The sequence below is a fragment of the Podarcis melisellensis genome, assembly GCF_964234715.1.
Source record: "Podarcis melisellensis genome assembly, chromosome: 5".
Classification (NCBI taxonomy): domain Eukaryota; kingdom Metazoa; phylum Chordata; class Lepidosauria; order Squamata; family Lacertidae; genus Podarcis; species Podarcis melisellensis.
In genome coordinates this window covers 66,531,596-66,559,473 of record NC_138537.1, presented here as the reverse complement: position 1 = coordinate 66,559,473, position 27,878 = coordinate 66,531,596, and the positions used below count along the sequence as shown (strand labels likewise).

Below are 27,878 nucleotides of genomic sequence, written 5' to 3'. Positions count from 1 at the left end.
GGAGCGGTGAATATAGCCATTCAGACCTATCTATTTGGGCCTCAGGACTCTCCTTCAGCCATCCCACCATCTCCCACCACACCCTTCACTGGCCTGACTGAGTGTTTTAGCCTGGCCAGAACGTGATAATGCTTCCTGTCTTCTGCATGGTGAAGTGTGCATGGAAACCACTGACTTCCACATAACTGGAATAAGTGTACAAAGGAAAAAGTCACATACACTATTCTCAACACTTTTGTCTCTGCCCCATTCACTACCGGAATGCTAACCCCAGAAGACTACCCATCAAGTTGAAAAAATTTCCCCAGTCCAACTCTAGAGGGGAAAATGTAAATTTCTTTGGCGAGTCACAGCATAACTATCAACTTAAAATAGTATGTTTATCTTCACCCTGAAACAATCAGATAAACATTTCGAAATGCAGTCTTTTCAGCTACTTTAAAGTGGCATTTATGTCAACTCTTTTTCTATAAGATAAAATAAACTTGGCAAATGCTTTTCTCGCTTAAGTTACTTGAGCAAAAACATATAAGCAAGAAAAAATGGGCAAACTGCTAAAATGGTTTTGTTGGTTTAATTTCATTGGGTTGCCATATTTCAAAAAGTAAAAACCAGGACAACCCGAAAGTTGTTGAGTTCTTCCCACCTTTGGAACTCTGGTAATGTCTGGGAAAATCCAGATGTATGACAGCCTTAAATTTCAATCAGTTGACATAATCATGTGAACAATTTATCCTACTTCCCTACAACTGTTAAGTCTTCCTACAGTGTATTCAACATACAGTATGGGAAATTAATTACGTGTTTCTAATTCCCCCCCTTTACTCCTCCCCTTAAAAAAATAATTAATTAAGGTACCTGTGGTGGGATAATGAGCTGCTTGTGCGTAAAGCTTAGTCCCTCAGAGTTTGGCAAAATCAGCAAACCTCTGTCTCTAACGGAGCCCCTTAAGCATGGCTCCGTCAGTCGCTGGCAGAATCCGACAGTGGGCGTTTACGGAATCTACTCCAGCATAAAAGCTCCTTGACGGAAACGCGTCGTCTGGACTCTCGGCGCGACAGTTTCCGGCGAGGAGTGGGAGTGCCTATGGGAGGACCTGAAACTTCTCCGCTGTTATCGCTGGAAGACTCCCTGAGCCATTCCTCCGTCTCTCTCTCTTTCTGATCTCCCACTCTCCCCCTGCTGGTGCCTTCCTCCGCTGCTGAGTCTCTCATGACTTCTGAGAGCCCCTCCTCCTCCTGCCTCTCCGATGGCAGTTCCCTGACAGTACCTTACATCCAAACTGGGGAACTGTGACTTAAGGTCTAAGTACAAATTGGGATGTAAAAGCAGGTTCAAGCATGTACATTTAAATAGCTGATGTTACAGCATAAGGTTTCCATATGTTGCAGGCTCTCTATGGAATGAAACCCCCAAAGCAAGGTGATAGCAAATGGCCAAACTGCGTTTCCTGATCTTACACTGTCACAGAGGATAAAATATTGGTTCAGAAATTAATGTACTTTCCATACTGTGAGCAGGTACCAGGGGCTCTTCTCAATGTTCTACCTGAGGCACCTGAAGAGTTTGTGATTCCCTGATTGCTACCATATTGCAGGGGAGCCAGGAGGGCAGTGCCAACCATTCTACCTGAGACTGCAAAAGCAAATCAGTGTTAATTCATGTTAACTAACATAAGACAACCATGTGCCTTTTGCAGTACCTTGTTGTAAATCACTTTGCTGTGCTTGTTGTTTATTAATTCATTCAATCACTTGGACTAAGATTACCAGATGTCCCTGTTTCCCGGGGACAGTCCCCGGATTTACAAATCAGTCCCCATACAAAATCCATTGAAGTTGAAAAGTGCCCCCGGATTCATTGAAAAAAATCTGGTAACCTTAATTTGGACTGCAAGTCTGGGAGCAAGGAAGCCTAATAGGAATGAGATGGAATGATTGCTAACTGGCTATTTGATATTCATCAAAAATGTTCTAGCTTCAATGATCACAACTTAAGTCTCAGGAGCAATGTCTCAACTGGCTGAAGGCTGAATTTGGAAGGTTCTCTTAAAGCATCATTTTCTTACCACAAACATTAGGGGAGTGGAGAGGATTTAAAGCTAAGTTAAGTAGTAGGGTGATGCTTGTGATCTAGTGAACTAGCAGTTCAGATGGATAAGATTACTCATACAATTCTGCCAAGCCCTCAAGTATCTAGTAAAAGAAAAAGAAAAACTTTGTCCCATTATGGTTTAGGGGTTGAATGGCATAACACTGGAGCAGCTTTCAAGCATGCCTTTAAAAATATTGGAACAGAATCCAAACAACCTGAACATCTTATCTGTAAACTCATACAAGCTACTTCTTGTTTTGCATTAGAAAACATTTATAAGCTTCAAAGCATGTTCCTTACTTTCTCTTGAAGGCAATAGACACAAATGCATTATTCATAAATAAGTCAGTAAAGACTTCAACTATTTATATGATAATTGATGGTAGCAGTAAGAATATGAGAATATAAATAGTCCTCAGCACAAATAAATGCCTTTTCTGCAGGTGTGCTACCAGACTTATTGTTTATGTCAGAGATATTTCAAGATTGTGATACTTTTGGGAAGGAGGAGGTAGCGTGATATTTCAACTTTACTGTGTGCTAGTCAGTCAAAGTAGGCCAAATGAAATGTAATACATTGAGATATATCCCTTTACAGATTTATAAATATATCACTTTTTGAAACAGGTGTTTTTATATACATACTTCCGAAGTTTTGTCATGTACTAGGGAAATTAATTCTCTATCTTTACAAACTTTTTTCCTTTAGCAAGATCATACATTAGACAGCATTTGGAATCCCTTTGTTTTGCTCAAAGTAGATGAGTGTGCAAAGTAGATTTATATGATGGTTTTCTGTAGTAAGGTTCCAGATGTCCGACTTTATAGAAGAGCAATTGTCAGGAAACTATGAGGGATGGGAAAATAATTGATTCTTTCTGGGGAACCTATGTCCTTTCATCTGAAAAAGAGACATCAAATTGCCAACTGCCCTTGGAAACAACAGTAAGAAAATGACTACCTAAAAGATATTGAGGCAGCAGCAGCAAGTAGAGCAACTAACCAATCAGCTCCTCTGTCCATTCACCTGTCTGTATGCTGAGAGGTTCCTAGCTTTATATACTAATTGAAGGGCAGCTGAAGGATTAGCAACACTTACAGTTCTGACTGACAGGAAGCTTAAAATAAAGAGATTCTGCCCCAAGAAAGAATGACAATAGAGTGTATGCAAAGGGAAAGAATGGTAGGGAATAAAATTTGGCTGGCATAAATCCACACCATCACCGGCAGCTCTTCCTGATGGACATATTCCACTACATAGTCCCAGCATTTGGTTGACATCTTCCTAAGATGTCCATGGTAATGGGATGTAGCTGAACATGTGGAATGAAAAGATGGGGACACAGGGCTGAGGTAAGGGAGGAGAAGTGGCCAAGTGAAAGAAGGAGGGTGCCATCTGGAAAAGGAAGCTAGAAGGACTAACTCATCCATTAATCAATGGCCCCTTATTATAATCACTGTAGCATACATATTCCCACCATTTGGTGGACATCTGCCAGTGTTTATGACAATGTCAGACTTTACTTAATTTTTAGTTGGATTATACTATTGACCCAATTAAGAGAAAACTGTTACATATTAAAAATTGCAATCATTGTATATATGCTATTATATTGTAAATAGTTTTGGGATGCTTTATGGGAAGCAATTCACAAATGAAAATAAATAAATAACAGCAACAAGCAGTGCACAAGGAAGAAGTAGAATTCCCTTGATACCAATATGACTGTGTTATACAGCAATGTATAATTGGCAGCGGTACTGCTGTTTCAAAACTGGCGCAATCTGTGAAACTGGATGCCAGATGCCAGATACTTTCTAAATAAATATAGTATACATACTCCCCATACATACTCACCCACAATATTTCCCAACCCTACAACTATCACCACACCACCCAGCCACAAGAATTAGCTGGCCATCCTTGGGTATGCAGTGTGTCAAGCTTGTATATCTGTATATATCTTATGCTGAATTGCAAGATGTAATTTTGCATTGCTTGTGTGTATTGCAAATCCTTTGTTATAACTTCAAAAAGCCCTATAATAATTCAGAATATAAAATGTTTTGCTGTTTGCACTGCCAGAGGTTAACTTGATTTTCATTTAATAGCCTTGATACAAAAAATAGAAGAATTTACAAACTCTAAATAAATTGTTTCCTTTTATCAATCTTTTGCTCCCTCTACACACAAAACCACCTGCTAGTCGTTAGCTGTAACTAACATAAGACTCTAGCTTTTGGCAGACATCCTTGAGTTCTTTTAGTTATGATGAAGAAGTGAACTGTCTGTTGGCTAAAAAGAACAACCTTTTGATTTGATTAGGAATGTTGGGTAACTGGCACAGCTGCCTTTGGTGTCTACAACTTGAATGGAAAGTAGGCAAAGGGGTGCCAGTAACCATTTAATATGTGCTTTTTCTTTCCAATATTATATCTTCTAAAATAAGGGCTCTGTTCTTCAATAGTTCATCAGTTTGCTTTATTAACTCCATATCTCCTTTTACACTTCTTTGAAATATCCAGATAATACAACTGTTTCCTCCTGCTGTAATTAGTGCCTCTGATGGTTTCTCTATATTTTAAAATAAGAAAGGTGCCCACTATCTTTCATCATATCCTCTTTAACTCCTAATAATTTTTCCTGCTTTGTATCACCACATGCACCGGATATGTATTTATACAAAAGACCTGAAGAAACAGAAGAAATTATCTAACAGGCAGACAATAGCTTACTCTTTCTTTCCAATTATTTTACTTCTCTCCACCCCCCAAGATATGTCAAGCTCAGTATTCTCAATTGTGAACTGATTTATTCTCCCAAGTATTCCTCTTCTTAATTTCACTCACAATATTACATTACCTTCCACCCTGTTGAACAGACAGGAATCCTCGGCTTTAATCTTTCATGCTTTCCTCTTCTTTGCTCCCCAGTCACCAAAGCTGTCCCCCTTTCTCCATCCCATCAACTTTTTACTCAGGATCTTGCTCTAGGGATCTCCTGTCTTAACTGCTATAACCTTTTGACTTCTTTTGCCTCCTCTCAGTAATCTCAGCTCTGTCTAGAACTTGGCTACCAAACCCATCCACAAATTCCTACTAGGGATAGGGGAGAAAATCAATTTCAGTTCACATTTAAAGGCAAACCTACTTAATACTCTCTCTCTCTCTCCAAAACAATGTGCAAATTGAAATGAAGCCATCCTTTGAAATCCATACTTCTCTGAATTTTGTAATGTGGCCCTCCAGTCGAATAATATGTACAAAAATTAATATACTATGGTAAAATGTGCATATAAAAGGATATATTAATGCAAATAACATGAAAACCCATGATTTGCAAAATAGATATTACAAATGTGTGTTTTAGGAGAAATTTGCACTAACCACTGATGAATTTTCATGCAAACTTTTTAATTATTATTTAAATCACAAACTGATGTGGAAATGTGGAGAAACTCAATTTAAGATTGGGGGAGAAATGAGAAAAACAGAAACTAAAATCGACAGATTGGCCCATCTTCAATCCCTACACAAATGAAGGAATTTCCATTCTTACACAAATGTAGAATTGGAAGGGATCCAAGCTACCACAGCTGTTCTTCCCCATCACATCCTGTTGTCATCACAATGTACCTCTGTCCATAACTTTTACCCTCCAGTTCTGTGACTCTGAATCCCACGAAGGTCTCTGTCTTAAAACAGCACCCTTTCTTCCTCAATGTCTCTTACAGTAGAAGAACATCTTTGTGGTGCCACATCACCCTTCTAGCAAACCCCTTTCTAGTAACCCATCTCTATCATCAAGGTTTTTTGGCTTAAATCCTAAGTCCTCATCCTTACCTCAAATGAAGCCTAAGCACATTTAACTGCCTCTTTCTAGGTTCATTTCTGGTTGCCCTTGTCATTCCTGAGGGAAGCAATGCACTCCCAAGGCATCAGTGCATATGTGGAGGAGGAGTGGGATCTTGGTGGCACACCTGATTTATATACATATAGGCTATGTATAAAGGGAACCGGGTGGTGCTGTGGTCTAAACCACAGAGCCTAGGGCTTGCCGATTGGAAGGTTGGCAGTTCGAATCCCCACAACGGGGTGAGCTCCCATTGCTTGGTCCCAGGTCCTGCCAACCTAGCACTTCGAAAGCACGTCAAAGTGCAAGTAGATAAATAGGAACCACTCCGGTGGGAAGGTAAACAGTGTTTCCGTGCTCTTCTCTGGTTCGCCAGAAGCTGCTTAGTCATGCTGGCCTCATGACCTGGAAAAACTGTCTGCAGACAAACGTCGGCTCCCTTGGCCTATAGAGCAAGATGAGCGCCACAACCCCAGAGTCGTTCACAACTGGACTTAACTGTCAGGGGTCCTTTACTTTTTTTTTTAGGCTCGGTACAAAGGTGTCAGGAATGAGCCAGCTCAAAGCGAAGGTTTGCAGCCAACTGCAGAAAGCAGCCAAGAACAGGGAGGCTTTGATGTTAGTCGGGCAGGAGAGAGCCAGCAGCTGCAGACTTTGGCTCTTCCTGATCTTGATGAGCCAGATGATAAGGCAGTAGCTGAGAGCAGGCTAGAACACAGCCAAAGCTCCCCAGAAACACAATCAGGCATGAACAAACCCCTCTCAGACCCGAAAGAGGTTGGAGCAGAGGTTGGGGTGAAATCTCATTCTCCCCCATTTCATCCAACCATTTCAAGAATCTTAAACATAACTGCAATTTACATATACACTCCAAAAGCTGTTCTCTGCTTACAACCTCTGTTAACACATCTGCAGGTATCTCTCTCCCCCTTTATCTAAGACACTTTTATCACATCATTAAACAGTCATTGCAACACTCTGTGTTCATTAGGAAAGAGTTAAATCATAAACCTCAATCTGTAGTTCACACAAATCGGAAGCAAAACAAGAGACATCAGGGTCATAAGTTCAATATCTGTGGTGATGCCAGAAGAACTCTTCAGAAGGGTCAGCTTGAGTAATGGTGCCAGAGGCTTCATTAGAGCTGTCTGGAGCTATCTGTTTTTGCAATAAATCCTCCTTTTTAATTATCTACACTTACTGTGTTATCAAGCTGGGAACCTGACAAAAGGTCCCCCTCTCCCCATCACAACCTTCTGGTTTCTTTCTTTCTCTCACACATTGCAAAGCCTCACTGTGTGTTTGTGATATTTGTAACAGAAGGGTTATACAAGGAAACTTGAGAATGTACCGTATTTTTCGCCTTATAGGACACACCGTCCCATAAGGCGCACCTAGTTTTTTTTGGGGGGGGGAATAAAGGGGGGGAAATTATTTTTCCCCCAGGCACGGGGCTGGGGAAGCCCAAGCTTCCCCCAACCCCAGCCCCCAGAACAGGCAACTCTCCGCAAGCCGTGGGAGCCTGGTGCCGGGCTCCCGTGCCTTGCGGAGAGCTACCTGAAGCCCCGGCACGACTGCTCAGCGCGCCGGGGCTTCGGGATAAGAGGCAGCTTTGCGCAAGCCGGGGGAGCCCTCCTGCGGCTTGCGCACAGCTACCCGAAGCCCTGGTGCGACTGCTCAGTGCACCGGGGCTTCGGGATAAGAGGCATCTCTCCGCAAGCTGGGGGGGGGCTCCCGCGGCTTGCGCACAGCTACCCGAAGCCTCGGTGCGACTGCTCAGCGCACCGGGGCTTCGGGATAAGAGGCATCTCTGCGCAAGCTGGGGGAGGGCTCCCGCGGCTTGCGCACAACTACCCGAAGCCTGGGCGCGATTGCTCAGCACGCCCGGGCTTCGGGGTGCAGGCAGCTCTGCGCAAGCCGGGGGAGCCCGGGGGGAACTCCCCCGGGCTCCCAAGGCTTGCAGATAGCTTCCTGAAGCCTGGAGAGGGAGAGGGGTCAGTGCGCACCGACCCCTCTCGCTCTCCAGGCTTCAGCGAAAGCCTGCATTTGCCCCATAGGACGCACACACATTTCCCCTTCATTTTTGGAGGGGAAAAAGTGCATCCTATAGGGCAAAAAATACGGTAATCCTTTCTCTGCTAGACATTTTCCTCTGAAAACTCCTTCCACAGATGGTCTTACTTCTACCAGTGTTGCAGACTTGTAAACAGAGGCCTGGTATCACCTGAGGTTTTATTACATGCATTTGTAGCACGCAATGTTGCTCTCGGGGTCAGCTTTACTGTGAGGTAATCTCCTCAGGTGGTAGATGCTGTGGGTTGCTGTCAGTGCTACCTGACTGACAAGGCACTGCAGCACTACTCTGTTGTCCTTAGGTACGGTGAATGTATGGTGGAGGATTTAACTGGCAGTCCAGTCAGCTTCTGCACATGGAACGAGGGAGGGCTGCATCTTGTTCTTTGCCTCAGGCAGCAAAATGTCTTGGGCTAACCCAGGTTGTTTGTGCCTGGCAGTGACTGTGAATAGATAAGCAGCTGTGCAGCCACACATTTCTGTCCATGTTGTGCATTATACATGAGCAAGTAAGTGGAGAGTGTTATTTCTGTCTGGCATGAAACATATTGTGTGTTAAAATATACTAGTCAGATCAAAGAGATTGCAGTTGCAGACACCAAAGGGAAACTCAGATTTGTGGTTTCTGTGATGATTCCGCCACGCCAAAGAAAAAGAAAATTCTAAAAACACAAAGAACACTCAGATAACTCTAAAGGAAAGGCAATTATTCCGGCATAACTTTCTCTTTTTATATTTCATTTTAACTGATTTATAAAGAGATAACAAGGATTCTTAAATTTAAAACAACAAAATGTCGCAAAATAGCTATATATCAAATAAGTTTTAAAGATAAAGGAATACAGAAAATGAAAAAAAAAAATGAAATGGAAAAAATAAGAGATTTTGAATAGGGCCAAATGTTCCACATCATTTTAGGATTTGGCAATAATATGGAAGTGTTTACTCAAGTTATTAGGAGAATGGGGGAGGTTGTCTAGTTCCATATTAATGTGATAATTATCATAGCAGCTGTTAGGAAATATAGAATGAACATTTTATATGTACAATAATTTTGTAGTCTATTAAATTCAGCATCTGAGGCCCATTATTGCTGGCTGGAGACTTTCTGTTCAGTGTTTCAGCCATTCTTTTGAGGATATTTTACACATAGCCCCTGAGCATGTTTAGACCTTACTGGGTTGGGGGGGGCAACTGGCTCCCTTAGGGGCCCTTCCAGGGTGGGTGGGTCTGAATACGTTTGCTATTAATATACTCACAGCAATAATGTGGAGTGTTTCTGTGTAGCCAGCCATTTCCTTTCCAGTCATTTGGCATTTCATGGCTGCTGAGCATGCCCATTGCAGGGGATTGGATTGGATGACCCTTGTGGTCCCTTCCAACTTTACAGTTCTATGTTTCTATGATTTGATGGGTTCACCTAGTGTTGTGCTGAAAAATTTGTCCTGATTTTTCTTTGTTTGTTTAACCACCTTCCATCAATTAATAAGATTAATGACTCTTAAAAATTATGAAAGGGAAGAGAAAATTTTGGTGAAATTCTCATGGTTGTGGTGCAAAGCTTTATTGTGCTCATCTTACTTTCAAAGAGGTGTCCTTTCTTTCACTCTACGAATCATCTTTTTCCACGGTCTGCACTCTGCAGACAGCCATGCATAATCTCTAGGACTGAGAAGCCTTCACATGAAATTGTCAGCATGTTAAAACAGTCCTCATTGCTAAAAGATCCCCAGCAGTCAGGTTTAATGCTGAGAATCAAAGATTATGAAATGATGCACCAAGAAACAGATATGCCATTAGATGTTAAATTAATTCCTAAGAGGAGAGTAGCACACTAATGAGCTAGATTCAAAACAAATCAGTTCTTCATATTAAAGTTCAATTCATTAATTAATATTTCTGTGTGTAAATAAAAATACCACTCATATTGGAGCTAAAAGGTAATGTATTAATGTGCCAATTTTTTTAGTTGACTTGCTCATAATGAAAACCATTATATTAATTTTCATGGTCTTAATGCCTGCTGTGTAGTTATTGATGCCCTGTGATCCATGATTAGATTTAGCTGCTGCATCCATTATTTTTATTGGTTTATAATCTCTGTTTACAATTTTCATAAATTTGGCTGTTGCTGCTATCAGCGGAGAGCTTGATTGTTGTGCCCACAAACGGACTAAATATGAATTCAATTGAAAAAGAGAATATTGTTGACCTTTTTATTTCTTTACCCATTTTATTACTTACCTTTTCCTTTTCTCAAGGAAAGAAAGCCTTTGGAAATATGAAAGTCATCAGTCATAAACCCATGTACATTTGTAAGAATGCCCCACAGTTTTCAGTTAGAGCATCATGCAAAGATGTCTGTGGAGAGGGATATTAAACATCTTGAGATGCAGAGTACTGTTCCTATGCCACATACACAACTGCCCAACAACAGATCAGCAAAATCCATCATGACTCTTTGACTTCATACACAACATACATTTAAAGTACATGACTCCCTCTCAGAGAATCCTGGGTACTGTAGTTAATTAAGGATGCTGAAAACACCGTAGGGGAAACTACACTTTCCATTATTCTTTGGGGGGAAGCCATGTGCTTTCAATGTATGTTGTATATGCAGCAGAGGATAACAACAACAACAAAAACAACAACAATAATAATTTTTATTTATACCCCACCCTCCCCAGCCAAGGATCGGGCTCAGAGCGGCTTACAAGCAATAATAAAAACAAGTTGAATGATTACAACTTAAAAACAAAATTAAAATACAATATTATAATATTGAAACATTAAAATATTAAAATGTAGCCTCATTGCAAGAGGAGAAGGAAAAGAAAAAAGAAAGAGAGGGAGGGAATCAAATTGGCTCCAAGCCAAAGGCCAGGCGGATCAACTCCGTCTTACAGGCCCTACGGAAAGAAATCAGATCCTGCAGGGCCCTGGTCTCATGAGGCAGAGCATTCCACCAGGCTGGAGCCAGAGTTGAAAAGGCCCTGGCTCTGGTTGAAGCTAATCTAACTTCCTTAGGGCCTGGGACTACTAGGGTGTTGCTATTTATGGATATTTATGGGTACCAGGACTGAGAGATCCAGAGCGAGGGCCCAACCCGACCCAAGCTGCAGCTTCACTACCAGGAGGGGGGAAATGACCTAAATTCTAGATCAAAGCAAACAAAAAGAGTTGTTTTATATTCCATTTTCTGTGCTAAGATATCTAACAGAAGAGCCTGAGGAGCTGGAAGACACTTCTAAAAGTTTCCTGCAGGTCTTTTGGGCAATTTTCCTTGTGAAATATTCTATCTACAAAAACATATTCAAGTATACTTTGGGAAAGAACTCTCCTCACTTATCCTTCTAAGTTATATTAAAAACAGCACCTGCAACCAATCTTCAGTGACGTGTGCACAGACCTTCAGATTTTGTATACAGTACCAATAACTCTGGCAGAAGCTGAAAAAAGTTTAAGCAAATTAGCACTCATCAGAAATTACATGGGGGGCAGCAACTAGTTAAGCCAGTTGGTATTTTGAGTGTTGCATTACAACACTGTTTGGCATCCTGAGTGTTGCATGACAAGAGATATTGACTTGGAGAAGATAATGCATGATTCTTGGATACCTTGATCAGGACCCAAAACCCATTTTGCAGGCTAGATGTTATATTAGGAAAATTGCAAAGAAAAGGTGGATATTTGGAGGCATTGTAGAGAAACCCCAGTGTGGACTATGTTATAATCTGAGAAATGTAGAAAATGTAATTTCACAATTAAAAAAAAAAATTCTTTCGTCACTCGTGTTTGTGTGGAATCAGGTAGTGGGATTATTTGGGAAGGAACTCTGATCCCTCTCAGAGAAATTCAGAGAATGGTGACAAGGAAGAGAGGTCCTTTTAGGTTGAAGAGCCTTGCTTATGGAATGTTACGCCCACCTGGCAATAAGATTGCTATCTTTTTGGTGCCAGGATAATACTTCCATCTGCTTACTGGTATGTGCTGGACTTCGTATAATTATTGATTTCTAACAGGCTTTAGTTATTGTACATATATTGTGCTAACACTTATTGTGTTAACAGGATGTGTTTTTCTATTATATGTATAAAGTGTATAAATTGTAGATGTTTTGTTTTAAATTTGGTATAATTATATTTTTGTAAAGATATACTTAGTCTTTTTTGAGAGATGATGAAGATAATAGCAATACTTTGCAATATTCATAGCGTTGGGCTCTGCTTTTAGCCGAAAAATTGTGCATTTATTTAATCTTCAGTTCTTTGCCTAGCTGTTTCCTTTTATTTTTATGTTATTTAAAATACTTACAGTGCCATATTTTACAAATATCAAAGCAGTGTACAACAATAAAAGCAAGCATATTAAAAATTCATAAAAATACAATAAAACAATAAAGGGTGAATCACTGGGTAAATAACTATTTAGAAATCACTAATGAATTATAAATATAAATAACGTTGGAAAGCATGGAATGGGCTCCTTTAAGATTTTAAGAAATAATCATTACATTTTGGCCTAAAGTTTCTCCATTTTGTGTAATTGGCAAAGGGCCATATGATTGTTCCCAATTAACTTGGGGAAAATGAGATTAACATCACAATTTTAGCCATTTCTATTCCAGAGTTAATCCTATTGAATTCAGTGGGACCTAATGCCACATAAATGGGGTTAGGATGGGAGCTGGGGTTACATTTTTTTATAGAATCGGGATGAGACATAGAGATGAAGCTCATTTGGACCCATTTTGTTCATTATTACTCATCCCATACTTGCTTGAAATCCAATAGCTAGTCTTCTGAATAAGAGAACCAAAAGGTACAGATGTTCACTTATCTGGATAATGAAAGAAGAAATGGGAAAGCAATCATGATTTTCCAAGGGCATATTTTAAACTGAGTTGCAGTCTGAAATACAAGGTGGATCAGCTTAGTAATCTCTTTCTAAATTACCTATATAAACAATGTTCCTTGGTGAAACAGAACGAAGAGGAGGCTGTGGTCATTCTGACAAGCTACATAAAATATCCACTTATAAAATGTTATGTGCTTGTAGTCTGCTTTCCAAAACAGTTGTTCAGATACTGATTGTTCTCTGCCCGCATGTTATTCTAGCTGCATTGAGCTGTTGTCTGTTTTGAAGGACTTGGATTTGTCTTGAACAAATTTGTCTTACATTAAAGAGGACATGAGAAGATAAGGCCCCTTGAGATAAGGATTGCAAATCTGACTTTTATATAGTGTTACCTTGGAAAAGAATGTTTTGGGGATGCATGGGGGAAATGTTAATTCTTTCCAGGACGAAGTTACTTTCTCAGCAATATTCTTCTAAGGCTGTCTCAGATTTTCATCACTTCTAAAATATTTACAAAACAAAACAAAACTAATTACATTTTTTTTGTTCTGCAAAAAATAAATAAATCAACAAAGTTGAATTCCAGATGCCTTTTTGATGGATTCCACAAATGGATTTACAGATGATAGTTATTGTTACAAAATAATAATAATGATAATGCATACATTGCACAGAGCAATACCTTGCACTGGACTGTATCTCCTTTCCAGAATTTGCTATGGGGAAAAAAATCTAAAATCAACAAATTAAAGGGGGGGAATAGAATGATGGAAAAATAAGTAGGAAATTAAAAGTGTATCTCATTAGTTTGCATCTAGGCAGGCTGCAATCTTAACCGCACTTAGAATTGCATTGCTATGCATGCTTAGAGTAGAATCATTCACATGAACAGCCCTATTGATTTCAGTGGGTCTACACTAAGCAAGACCAGGTCTGGCTCCAATCCCATGTATTCAGTAATGATTGATGATTTCAGTACAATATGGTTACTAAATCACCCTGTAAAATATTTGAGTATTGTATGTGATATCATAATAAAAAGTAAATACGGTACATCAAATAGAGTAAACTTTCTTGAAGCTGGTTTTTTTCCTCTCTCTCTCCAGAGGACCTTCGTGAAGAGAGTTCTCTTAGGAATTATTAACCTGAACAGTGCCAAAGTTCACTACAAACTGTTTACTATGCTTGTCACTGGAGTTTTGGCTAGTTGAATTCAGGAATAAAGTGTCACTATTTCCTGATGATAATGGACTATATTTCTCTCTCTCAGTATATATTTATTTCTGATCCAAGAGTTGAAATTCTTTCTATGCCTCCTTGTGCATGTTCTTGCCTCATCAGACCAAAAGTAAATTACTGAATAGACAATAATATAGAACAGAAGTGAGGAGTTCATTAAGAAGAAGCTTGGCATATATAAGATTTTGAGGTAACACAACTGTGAAAGTATACATCACTGAAACTGGGGTGGAATACATACACAATAGTTATTCACACCAACCAGTCCACTTGCTTTCCTGTTCATGTTAATACTAGGATTATGCTGGTTATCCAAATGCAGTTACAGTTTTAAAATGGTGTAAAGTGTCTCCCTTAAAAAGAAAATAGGGATGCTGGTCTTTTGTTTTCAGACCATATTTTATTAAACTGCTAACTATTACTTTTCAAATACAGCAAATTCCTATATCTTTCTGAACATCAGCTGCAGCCCAAACAAGCCCCAAACATTCATATATTTGCACCCAAAACTAGTGACCAAATACAAAAGCACAACTACAGTGACTGAAACTATTTGCCTTTCCTCCTTGAGGAGAGAGTTGGAGGGTGAAATCAAAGGGAAATCTTTCAGGCAGAATACAAGATTCTACTCAGCTTCATGAATAAAACTGAGTTGGGCTTTCATGGCAATAGGACTGCAGTGTGCTGACAGCTGAGCATAAAAAGTTATTTGTACGATAGCTCAGCCAGTTTATTATCTCTCCCTCCAACCCAGTAAGATTTCGGATTGATCAAACTCTTTTCTTCTTTTCCCCCCTTACATATTGATATTTTTATATCATTTGGGTTTCAATGGTTGTGTTCTTCACTGAGATGGAATGGGAGCTTCTAGAGAAACCAGAGAAACCATGGACAGGGTGTTTGTTTGTTTGTTTGTTTGAGCAGGCAGTTAAATCACAGAGCCTAGGACTTGACTTGCTGATCAGAAGGTCGGCGGTTCCAATCCCCAGGACGGGGTGAGCTCCCATTGCTCGGTCCCTGCTCCTGTCAACCTAGCAGTTCTAAAGCACATCAAAGTGCAAGTAGCTAAATAGGTACCGCTCTAGCGGGAAGATAAATGGCGTTTCTGTTCATTACTCTGGTTTGCCAGAACTGGCTTAGTCATGCTGGCCACATGACTTGGAAGCTGTACGCCGGCTCCCTTGGCCAATAAAGCGAGATGAGCGCCGCAACCCCAGAGTCATCCGTGACTGGACCTAATGGTCAGGGGTCCCTTTACCTTTACTGAGGCAGCAGCAAGGTAGTAGAATGAATTCAATCAATTCAAGTTACAGATAACATTTGCCCTGTTTTGAAGCTTCCTACAAGTAGAAAACCAGCACAGCAAGGAACATGCCAGATCAGTTCATTTCCATTCATTGTGCTAGTGTGTGTTTCTTAAAAATATTTCCGTTCAGGTGTTTGTTTTTATGTGAGGGAACATTAAAGAGGCACAATCCTATGCAGAAAATCCTATTGTGTGTAATGTTAGGAAACGAGTGTTCTCATTTCCCAGAGCATGTTCTGTTAGTGAGATCTGTACTCTAATAATGTATTTGGTTTTTTGTTGCATATTCAAATATAAGCTAACAGTCAAATTTACTTTGAATTTGAACCACTTTTGTAAACCTAAAATCAAATAACAAGGTGCTTTTACAACAAAATGAGATAGGCACTTTTCTAACCTTTTCTCCATATGACTTATTCTAGATGACAATCAAATCTGGCTGATGGAAGCAGCTGTCAAATAAGTGATTCTGTGGGTGGGGGATGTTGTACCAGCTTATGCACCAGCAGGGTGACACAGTCTGTTACTTTGCTGCTACTATAGAAATAAAAATGTAGCAATAGCTCTGCATGCTATGCTATTTCTGTTATGCATCAGATACATGAGAACTGGGACATTTGCAGTTCATCCTTACCTAGCAGTTATATGGGCTATGAAGAGCTTTGGGAGGGGGATATAATCACATGAAATTTTGACAGCATCTGTCACTTTCCTTCTGTATGATGTAGACAGGGAATTCTTCTGAATTCTTTTCCCCATATTTAGACTTAGCTGAGCTGAGCTGATGGTTATAAGCAGTGCTTTTTTTCCTGGGGGGGGGGGGACACAGTGGTATGCATACCCCTAAACATTTTGTGAATCTAAGTTGGGCCTCATTGAAGGGCAGTATTTCAATATGAGTAGGAAAAAAGCACTGGTTATAAGAAAGAAAGAGTGTGTATAAAATCTGGTGGTTTAAGGCAATCAGAATCAGTAAATGGGGCCCAGATAAGAGTCAGTAAACTCAAATATTTCTGTAACACTTAGAGGCTTGATTTTTAATGATCTTACAGCTGAAGAATCATTACAAGACTTTCCCCCTATGCTGTTGCTACCTTGGAGACTTCTGACTGTAACAAATACAATGGTATTCTGTATCTGTTTTTGGTATGAAAGAAAGAGCTGTCCATAGATGCTACTCTTATCTTTAAAATGTCACTTGACATAACAATGGCAAGGTCCATCAGCAGGCACAAACTTGGGCCTCAAAGCTTGGGGAGTTGTCTAAGGACAGGTGAAAATCTTGAGTCTTCACACCGTTTAAAAGCACTTCCTCTCCTCTTCTCCCCATTCAAATGCTTTGTACACTGCATAGCAAATGTGTGCAGACTCCCTTGACACATCTCACTATTCTTATTCAGGTGTTTGAATCAAGTAGGAATCACCAGGTTTGAAACACTGCTTTAGGGATAAAGTATCTGGAGGCAGTGGCTGTATTTGGACAACATGATAAACTGTGTGGGGTGCAAGAGACACAGGCTTTCCTAGACTCATTCCCATCATAATCAACCAACTAAGGTTTCTCATGATGAGAACAAGTCTAGGCAGGCCTCGGACTCTTGCACGCTCCCTTCTCCTTCCCTGGCACAGCCATTAGGAGTAGAGTCCACTCTATTATTATTATTATTATTATTATTATTATTATTATTATTATTCACTACAGACTAGGATTACTCAAGAACCCTGAAATGTGGTTAAACTTAACCATGGTCTGATCTTACAAATGGCTTCATAATCCATGGGTGGAAGCTGGCTCGTTTCAAACAAACCATTCATCAAAGCAGTTTTTAGCCAAGCTTAACCACGATTTGTCATGCTCAAATGACATCAGTAACAGTTAATAATAAAAAAGTCATGATTAAGAGTTACAATAACCCTTGTGTTTTGGTGTGTGTTGATCTCATTTTAGTTTACTCCTGCTTTTTAAAACTTTAATAACTTATTTTAACAATTTTGTTGATAATTATCCTTGTAAACTGATTCAAGGTTTGTTAGGATCAAGTGGTATTTAAATTCTCCTCTGCTCTTCCATCATCGCCATGAGGAAGCGATTGGAAGCTTCTGATTTAGCATGCCAACTGAGCTGAGATCTAATCTGTGGTAAATCTTACTATGATTTGATGAACAAGCCAGCTGAATCACTTACAGTTAGAAGTTGGCTTGTTTCAATAAGCCATCATTAAGATTAACCATAGTTTGTACAAATTTGGATGTTGCAATCAGTTGCTATTAATCTAAAATAGAAATGAAAGCTTCAAAGCTCCTCCTTGTATTTGAGCCAGAAGACTAGATGCAGCACAGAGGGCCCATATTTTGCTTAGGCTCATTCCTAACACGATAAAGTAATGATTTATCATGACTTCCATATGCAGTCAATGCACATTAGTGTGAAATTCTGCTGGGCAATTTAGTACCTCTTTCTGCTGACTCATTAGGATGCTACAATAGGGAAAGATGGTGCTAAATCAGAAGGCCATTTATTGAATCCTGTCATTTGCACTTATTGTCGTGGGGGTGTAGCTGGATGTCACTGGGGCTGATAGGAGTCCAACAACATCTGAAGGCCAACAGGTTGCTCAGCCCTGTTCTAGATTCCTGTAGCAGCCTTCACAGGAACATCAAACCCATGTCACCTTGGAAAATCCAAACTAGCTTAGTTAACTTAGCCATTTCTTCATTTAATAACTCCTAAATAAATTTGCAGCTATAGCAGGCTAAATGGACAGGCCTCCAGTGTCAAAGTCTGTTTGTGATTAAGAACCACATTGTATAGCAAGTAACAATACAGGAACCATAACACTGGACTGAAAACCTGTTCTTCCTATCATGCCTATTTTTTCCCCATTCCCCAAAGGCCTGACATTTCTTGTGATGCTCATAAATCAGTTTGTCTAAAAAATTTTTTTCTCTTTGCCCTTTATATGAAAATAGAGACTTTGGGTAAAAAGGCAGAGAAGCTGTATTCTATGTGCAAATGTTGACTGAAAACTCAGCAGTTGGTGGGGTGGGGGAAACCACTGAGACAAGTTCTTCAATATTATTTAACCTCAAATGCAGTGCTTGAGAGGGTATGGTGTTCTCCTCTCATGGCAATCCAGAACCACAAAAAGCATAAATGGAACATGAATTAAAATTAATGTTTCCTGATTTGAAATTTAGAAATGATTGGTAAATAGCTTTCAGAGCCATGCACAAATTTAATCATATGGTACTAAGAAGATGCTTTAATTTCACTCAATTTCATCAGATCAGATTGCACAAAAATAACCTATTTGTGAAGTTAACCCCAGTCACATCCCGCTTAATCTCCTTAAAATATGTCAAGGAAAATCCATATGATTGAATTAAATGAGCAATATTCAGAAACCAAGAATCTGATTTCACATTCATTACAGTTGTTTGCTTTAGTAGGTAAAGTCTAGGTGCAATGAAAAAAGGGAAGATCTAAAATGATCACTCTATGAAGGAAAACTATCAAATCCCATAGTCCTCCTGACAAAGTTTTTATGAAATCTGGTTTCCTGAAATTCTCCTTTAAAAGAACAAACCATTCTCCTTAGTCTCAGTTTGAGATATTCCCGTTATTCAAGAATAGTTCCATAAATGAAATAAGAAGGAAGGTCACGGCAATGCTGTGAAATTGGAGTTCACATTGCTTTGAGTCTTTCAGGTAACCCCAAATCCTGTCTTAACATATAGTGTCAAAGCAAGGTTGGAACCCCTCCTCCTCCTTCCTCCATCATGAGTGCCATTTCTTCCAGTTCATCAGAAACCACATAGTTTGTCATTGCATCTAAACCAGCAAACCATGGTTGTGCTATTCTTCCAAATCAAAGCACATTCAGCAAAGTGCATTGAGTAAATCATATACTGTATACGTAGGGATTGCAGACCCTCCCACTTTTTTCTGGGGGTGGAAAATAGAAAATCTTTTAAAATCCAGGCCTTCTGACTCTTCCATCCAACTCTCCTGCAGAGTGGAGAGCCTCAGCCTTAGTACAGAGAGGCTGGATAGGGATAATATTTCTTGACTTTTGTTTCTGCATGTATGTGGGGGGGGGGGAGAGTTTTTCATGTCACACTGAAGCTCTGAACAGCAGGCTGTTTCAGATCCAAAAAGCCATAAAACAACAACTCTAAAACACACTCAAGCTGGCTTTGCAGCCATTCCATGCTGAATAGCGCACCAGGTGTAGAAACCATATATGCAACCTTTGTACTATGTTCTCTACAGAAGGCAGTTGACCTTTTACGCTAAGTGGGAAATCATTTGTGAAATCCCAATTACTTGGTTCTAAGTAGGTGAATGCCACGCGTTAACCCTGCTTTAGAAAGGGAGCACATTACGTGTATAGGGAGAAATTGCTGTCCTTTTTTGTACAAGAATCTTATTCCCCAAAGTAGAAAATTACAAAAGCAACTGGTGCAACACAGGTAAAATGAGAGATGCAACTTACTTTATCATAGCAGATCCTCAAAATGTTTGCTTTTTAAAACTGCTGTAAAGTTTTTGGGGATTTTGTTCAAGCATAAAGGACAATGGGCAATTGACCTTCCCAGAATCATATCAGAGAGCTCTGCATTGTGTGTGTGTGTGTGTGTGTGTGTGTGTGTGTGTGTGTGCTACCATCTGGATGCAAAATTGCCAAGATTGTAGGGAGAATTCAGATGTCTTGCAGGATTTTTGTTAGGATGCAAAACCAGGTTGGCCTTGAGCAAGTCTCTTTTCAGCTATCCTCAGTTGTTGAAATGGGAAAACAAGATCCCCAAAGCTTATCCTTTAGTCTCCTGTGGTTTGGTATGGAAACAGCTACTTCTTCTAAACCGTTCCTGCAGTCCTTTGGTGAGACAGCCCCAGCAGGGATTTAAAATTACAAAACATGCATCAAAGCAAAATGTGGAAATATAGGATGTTAGACCTTTAAACTATCCCCTTATATGCTGTTTCCAAAGGTCCCCCTCTTCCCTTAACTTTTAGTAAGTTAAAAAATGTTTTATTCACAAATTATTCAAAGAGTAGATTCATGTGCTTTTCTATACAGCAGCAAGAAAAGACAGGCGGCATAACTTGGGTACCAAAATAGTAAGATGTATCTAAATTATTTGCACAGAAACACAAAGAAGGCTTGCTTAAGCCATGCGGTCTAAGCTTGGAGCATCCAGCCTAGATCTCTTTATTGGTAGGGCTCACATGGCAGGACAGCTTACTCTATGGCCTTAACACCTTCGTGCATTAATTAGAGTTAAGCATGTTGTTTATATGAGGCTGATTTATTCCACATAAAGAGCCCTCTGCTTGTTTCCTGGCCTGTGTAGAATTGAATCAATAGGTGAAGCCAATGCTGTGGCCTTTCACCTCTTGACTGGTTCCAAGGATAGCTTCTGTTAGAAATAAGTTCCCAACTAGGGATTCAGATGTATTGTAAAGAAGAATGCACACTGTGTATCTGAGAATATGTATCCTTCCACACAAGTGCACAGGCTGAAGTCAGTGTAGAAAATGTCATTCCATGCTGCATCAAAATCTTATCTGCTCCTTTCAGATGTATTGCCAGTAGGTTATCGAGTTGGCATTTTCGCCTAAGGACAAAAGCAGGCTCTAAGCACCTAAGAAGGAGGATCAGCTTTCTGAAGAAATAAAGTAGGGTATTTAGCAAAAGCCAACATATGGATAATATATGTTGTTCATAAGTTCATAAGTATAATAAAACAGTCATTTGGATCAAGGACTGTTTCTAAAATGTATAATTAAGCGAGAAGAGTATAATATGATTAACTCCTGTGTATCATTAATAATAAAAAATGAAACCTGCTATAATGAAAGACATCAAAGATTATAATCCTGCATGATAGTGTTAGAAGTCAGAACCAAATAGATGTGGCATTAAGCACATCATTAGAAAAATATAGCAAGTTTTTTTGGGTTGTTTTTTTAAGCATGCATCCCACCTCCAGGAACATTTTCAATACATTTTATCCACACTCAGATATAGGAGTAGCTTTATCAGGATGACTTTTGTTAAGGTTACATGTGGAGAAGTAAGGTTTAAATGTCTCATCTCTTTGCATATGGTGGTCCTGATGAAATCCATATACCCTGCTCTTGCTTTCTAAATAAGTAAGTAAATCCTGATATGGTTTAATGCATTGAATGTCACATATCTTTTGGTCCTCAGTGGTTAAGTTTGTACTTCAGCTGTAAATCATCTGCTCCACTAGATTAATAAGCTGCCTAGATGTTGCTTGAATGAAGGTAGGGGACTTAATGAAATCCAAAAGCCCTGTAATGGGACTCCTTTCAATTTTAGCCCAATGGTGTCCCCTATTAGTCTTCTAAAAGCAGGTTTAAAGGTTTGTTGTCACAACAGATAAGGGAACCAAACACTTCCTTCTTCCCCTCCTCCTGTAATTCAAGCACTCCAAATACTAGGCTTTCTGGTACAGTGCTCTCTGTGTGTCTTATCAAAGCTCTGCCTGAGCTCTACTGAATCATCAATGGTTATAAAGTATTTATATCTGAGGTTTAATGGTTTGGAAACATCATTTCATGATTTAGTGTATTTTATATTGTTGTTTTATTTGGCCATTCATTATAAACTGCCCCGGGGTCCTAAGGACTGGGAAACAGTTTAGAAATGAAGGTTTCGGTAGAAATAATGGGCATGCTCCACTTGTTAAAAGCAATGGAAAACATGTGCAAGCCAAGAGACCAGATTTCATGGCTAGTGCTTCATGGTATTTGTGACTTTGGACCTATGTCTCAAAGCAATACCCCGGTGTATAGTGTGCGTGACGACAACATATGAGCAATCTTGCTGATGCTAAGTAAGTCTGAGTCTGGTCAGTGCCTGGATAGTTGATGACATGGGAACCACATGTATGATATCAGAGGTGCCAAGTTGCATGCAAGATTGAGGGGGCATGTCGTGCATGTGACATCATCAGGAGGAGGCTGAGTGCGGAATCTGGCATGGCTTCAATGGCCAGCAGGTCCTCTCTCATGCTGAGGAGGAGCCGGCCATGCTCTGCTCTACCCTCGGCCTCCTCTGACACTTCAACACTGAGGGGGTCTGGCCCCCTGCCAACAGATATGGAGGGGGCAAAGACAGCTCGGCTCCATAGAGTCGGCACTCCTATATGGCATATAAATGTAGGAAAATAAAAAGGAATAAATCTTATTCAGCCTAATGCCATAGTCATGAAACAAATAGTTCCCTCCCTCCCACCCTTCCATTCCTATCCAGTAAGAAAACTTAATTCTGATCAATGTAATATATGTGGTTCTGTTGTGGTTGTTCTTTTTCTCCCTTTGTTTGCTTATAGCTTTACGTAATGCATCTCACTTGTCAATATTTTGAACAGCTGTAGTCATAATTTGTGAATGTGGCACATAGCAATTGTCTGACATATGAGGAAACTCGTTACTGCCTTTTGAAAACCTGCATTGCACTTATGTAACGCAAAACCTGTCATCACTGTTTGTGTTTCAGGCACAATATTGGTAGACAATATGTTGATCAAAGGTACAGCAAGAGGACCTGATCCCACCATTGAACTGACATTAAAGGACAACGTAGACTACTGGGTTATCTTAGATCCTATCAACCAGAGGCTTTATCTAAACAGTACTGGACGAATTCTCGACCGAGATGTAAGTTGGTGTCTCTTCTTCCCCCTCGCTCCAATTTCTGTTTTGTATTAAAAGCTGCTGATTTCAGTGGAAAAATAAGCATTTTCACAACTAATAAAGGTGGGAAATGTGAAATGTTTGTTTACTCAGTGTAAGTCTCATTCAGCCCAGCTCCATATGCTTCAGATTGCAGCCTAAGGATGTTTGTTAGTATATTTTATAGTTCTTTGGATGTTCTATCCAAAATAGTGGCAGGGTTTTTTTAAGGACATTTTGCATCTGTATGTTGATCTATATTCATACTGATGCAAGGCTGTGTGTATTTTTTGGTTCAAGCATACAAACCAGAGCAGTTTGAATAACAACCCTTGGCACTCCATGTTGCTGAACCACAGCTCCTGTCACCCCTGTTGATTGACTATGCTGGTAGGGGCTGATAGGAGTTGGAGTCCACAAACATCTGGAGAGCCACAGGCAGGCCATCCCTGATCTAAAGGCTGCACCAGGTAAACCAGAAGTGATGGGATTTCAAACAATAAATATGATATATGATTAACACTCTATAATCCAGACCTACTGTGAGCCCCAAACTCAGCACAACTCATTAGACATATATTGAAGACCACAAGGAGTTTGATATGCCTCCTAGTCTTGCTCTCTACTGCAGACATAGAAAAGGGAACAGTCTATTACTTGACAAACTGGGTGGTAGCGATGCTTGGCTTGCCCAAAATAAAATAAAATGATCTTGGTAGAATCAGCACAGCTGCGTTGGACTCCTAGAGCAGGCAGTTAAACCCAATTTGTTTGCATGATGTATAACCCATGATGTGCAATGTTTGCTGCTTGTTTCTGGGAGGTTTCTGTGGGAATCTTTAATGCAACACCTTTTGCTATTTGAACATAGGATTACATTAAAACTTGTTCCACTTCAGTAGTAACCTGGAAAAGACCCAGTTTCTTCCTTACAAATAGAACCAGTGTTAACTGCAGTAGATATTTGTCTTGGTGTTCTAGGAATGGGTTTACAGGATAGAGATAGATGATAGATAGATAGATAGATAGATAGATAGATAGATAGATAGATAGATAGATAGATAGATAGATGATAGATAGATAGACAGATAGATGATGATAGATAGATAGATGATAGATAGATAGATAGATAGATGATAGATAGATAGATAGATAGATAGATAGATAGATAGATAGATAGATAGATGATAGATAGATATGGATAATGTGTTCATATCAGCTTACCTATATGCACATTGATGCAGCCTAGAAATAAATAAAACTAGGCACTTATCCACAGCAGTGCTCTACGTCTTCAATAAATTTATCTTATTTTGTGGGTATGTGTGTTTTAAGGTTCCTTTAGCAGTTAAGGGATAAAAAAGAATCTGCTGGCAGTTCAGCCTAGTCGATTTCAGCACTCTACCATCTTGTTAGGGGAAATGGCTATAAATTAGAAGCTGGAGTGGGCATGCATTTTTCCCTACCAGCAGGCTGTCCTGCCCTCACCAATTATGATGTAAAATGAAGCCTCACACGTTTTCATGCTTCCTCCCTCTCCCCATCTATGGGATTCACAAAAGAGACAATCTTCCTGAATTATATAATGCTATTGTGAGATGAATATTTGTGAACTCCTCGTTTCTTTAGGCAAAAGAACTTATTTAGATTCAGAATGTATCTTTTTTAGTCTGCTGTGTGCTAGTAAGTGGGCAGATATATTCAGTTGATTTAGCCAGCTGACAACGTAGTCCATACAATTTGCTTTTCTGCAGAAGCAGCTATGATTTGAATGTGCACACTGTAGGCGGAGTGCCTACTGAGTAAGCCAAGAGGTTTTCTTCCCTCTGGCCAAGCCTGCAGCCTCTTTCTGCTGCCAATCACTTTCTTCATTTCTTTACACTTTCTTCAGATTTTGGGGCTCCAGGGCATACACCATATTCTTGGGTGCATCTGATCTGGTGAAGCCCTGAAGCAACTAAGTTTTGAAGTTAACAGCCAAACACCTGGTCCTTTCTTTTATTAACTTACTTTCAAATGGTGGTTTTTAAAAGACAGGTTTATAAGGATTCCAGTGTTCATTTTCAATTCAGGAGCGAATTTGTGCATTTTTGTTTGATTTCAACACATTGAGCTCCTTATTCAGAGAGAGAGAGAGCAAACATCTTCACTGTGTTTAAAGAAGCATTTGGGCAGGATTAAATGAAGTGGAATTAAGTGATCATACAAGAAGGAAATCTTCAGTCAATATGTAATGTTTTGCTTTAAAGAGTGTAATATAATAGGACGGGCCCTCTTACAAATTTGGTAACTGGTTAAATAATAGGAAGGTGAAAACAGGTGTAAATTGGTGGTTTTCACAAAACAGGAAAATAAGAAGCGGGGTCCCCCACTGATGCTATTGGGACCTGCACTATTTAATTTTCATAAAAGTTATGGAGTCAAGGAAGAGCAGTAAGAGAGCCAATTTATGGATTACACCAAATTGTTTTGGGTGGTGACCAAGCTGCAAAGGAGTTCTGAAAGGAGTGTCAGATTGGGATAATGGGCAAAAGCGGCTAATGAGATTCTGTATAAGCAATGATAGTAATCCACCAGCCCCTAAATGCCAACTTCACTTCTCCACTTGTGGAATCTGAATTGACTGTGACTAAAGCCTTAGGAATGCTTAGCTCACATGTTTCGCAATGATGTGTTCAATGGGGAGTGGAACTGTTCTCTTTACCCCACCACTGACGTCTCATCAGCTTTCTTCAACAACTGTGGGTTGCATGAAGCTGCTTGTAAAGGAATTGCATTGCATGGGACCCTGGCCCCATTGAAGAGTTTTGTGTGACCAGGTGTCCTGATCGCACGAGACCCTTACATGTGAGCAAGGGTTCCTTCACAGACGCTTACTTGCGACATGTGTTTGCTTAAGGAAGCTGATGTGTTGTTGGGGCAGGGCTCAAAAGACTAAAAACAGGCGCAGAGGAAGCTGTCTTGTACTTATTTGAACCATTGGTCCATCTAACTCACTATAATCTACACCAGGGTTTTCCAAACTTGGGTCTCCAGCTGCTTTTGGACTATCATTCCCATCATTCCTGACCATGGGTCCTGCTAGCTTAGGGATGATGGGAGTTGTAGTACAAAATAGCTGGAGACCAAAGTTTGGGAAACCCTGATCTACACCATGGTAAGCCAATGTGATGCCCTCAAGTTGTTATGGAACTGTAACTCTCAGGACCCCCAGCCTTTGTGGCCAGTAGGTAAAGTCCAATAACTCACGGACAACCCCAGGTTCTCTTTCCCCAACTTAGGCTTCAGTTCTGATACCAGTTACTTGGAGTTGAGTCCCGCTGAACTCAATAGGACTTAGCTTCTGAGTAGATTTGATTAGGGTTGCACTTCTATTTTATATGAAACAGAAATCTCCACACATCCAGGTGCTTTGTAGAAGTAACTATGCATTTATTTTTCTCCCTTCTTTACAGCCACCAATGTCCATTCAGTCTATTGTGGTTCAAGTCCAGTGCATTAACCGAAAAGTAGGAACTGTCATCTATCACGAAGTTCGGATTGTAGTGAGGGACAGAAATGATAACTCTCCCCAGTTTCAGCAGCAGCAGTACTATGTAGCAGTCAATGAGGTCAGTTTTAGTATTGGTATTGTTACCATTTTTTTTCCTAACTACTCATGTACTTTTTGATATCGTCTCATCAATGCTAGCTACAGTACTAAAACACTTAATGTTGATTTGCTTTTGGGTTTTCCAGTTGATTTTGACCCTTTTGTGTGTTTATATTAAGAACTTGCCTTGAATCACTTGAGAGAAAATCATACTTGTATTAATTAAACAAACCCAACCCATTCAGGGTGGTATTACAAACAAGGGCTGGGTGCATATGCGTAAGCAAAGGAGACACAAACTATTTTAGCATACTGCCATAAGAAGTTCACACACACATTCCGAACATTCTTTCATAACAGAAATGGTATAATACTATGAAAAGGAATGACTAAGCACAACCTTAATTTTCAGTTTTAAAGAGTTATCTCTTGACAATATTCCTCACCCCTGGTGTTCTTTATTCCTCACTTCAATGGCAATTTTAGCACAATGATCTACTTTCTGGCAATTCCAATATTTGCATTTTCCATTCATTTAGTTTTATTCTGTATCAACCAGTTCCAAGTTAGGACCTTATTGCTGGATTAGTTTGCAGACAAGAAACAAAGGCAGACAATGATCTTTGGGTCTAATTTTAGTCATAGCCTTTTAAGTTAATAAGCTTTTATTGACTTAAAATTAGCTTTTGGCTCTGTATGTTTCCCGATTGTCTTTGGAGTAAACTAGAGCGGTACCATCTAGATAGAAAACCATTGGTTTTGATCTGTGTCCTGTATGCTGAACTTGTAATAATTATGGTCATCTTTCTGTGGAGATTGTGTCTTCTCATACAGTTAGGCAAGGATGTGTCCTTGCCTTCATTATTTTGAATTTGTAACTGGTAAATTTCTCCTCATTTTTGGAATTAATATCTTCTCATCCTCCTAAGATATGTATTGCATGCAGACGATGCAGTTTTAATTTTGAAGACATAGTTGGGTAATAAATGTTTTCTTTTGGGGTTTAATTATTTTTTAATTGAAATTCTTAACCATTAACCATCCAAAATCCAGAATTATAATATTTTCTAATAATATATTTCTTTGGGTCCCGCATAGTCATATGTTCAATCAAGTTGGTTTACAGAAATACCTTGAGCATTTGGTGTCTCCAATC

The 27,878-nt window shown here is 39.7% G+C and overlaps 1 protein-coding gene across 18 annotated transcripts in view; it reads left to right on the top strand.

The window, feature by feature from the left end:
• The window catches only part of PCDH15 (protocadherin related 15), a gene marked incomplete at its 3' end in the record, with an annotated part of 626,354 nt that overhangs the window by 365,579 nt on the left and 232,897 nt on the right, over positions 1–27,878 (top strand). For all 18 annotated transcript variants that reach the window (XM_081912931.1, XM_081912944.1, XM_081912932.1 and 15 more), the window contains 2 exons: positions 22,955–23,115; positions 26,586–26,741. In XM_081912931.1, coding sequence (XP_081769057.1) covers positions 22,955–23,115; positions 26,586–26,741 — 317 coding nt within the window. The remainder of the gene's footprint in view (positions 1–22,954; positions 23,116–26,585; positions 26,742–27,878) is intronic.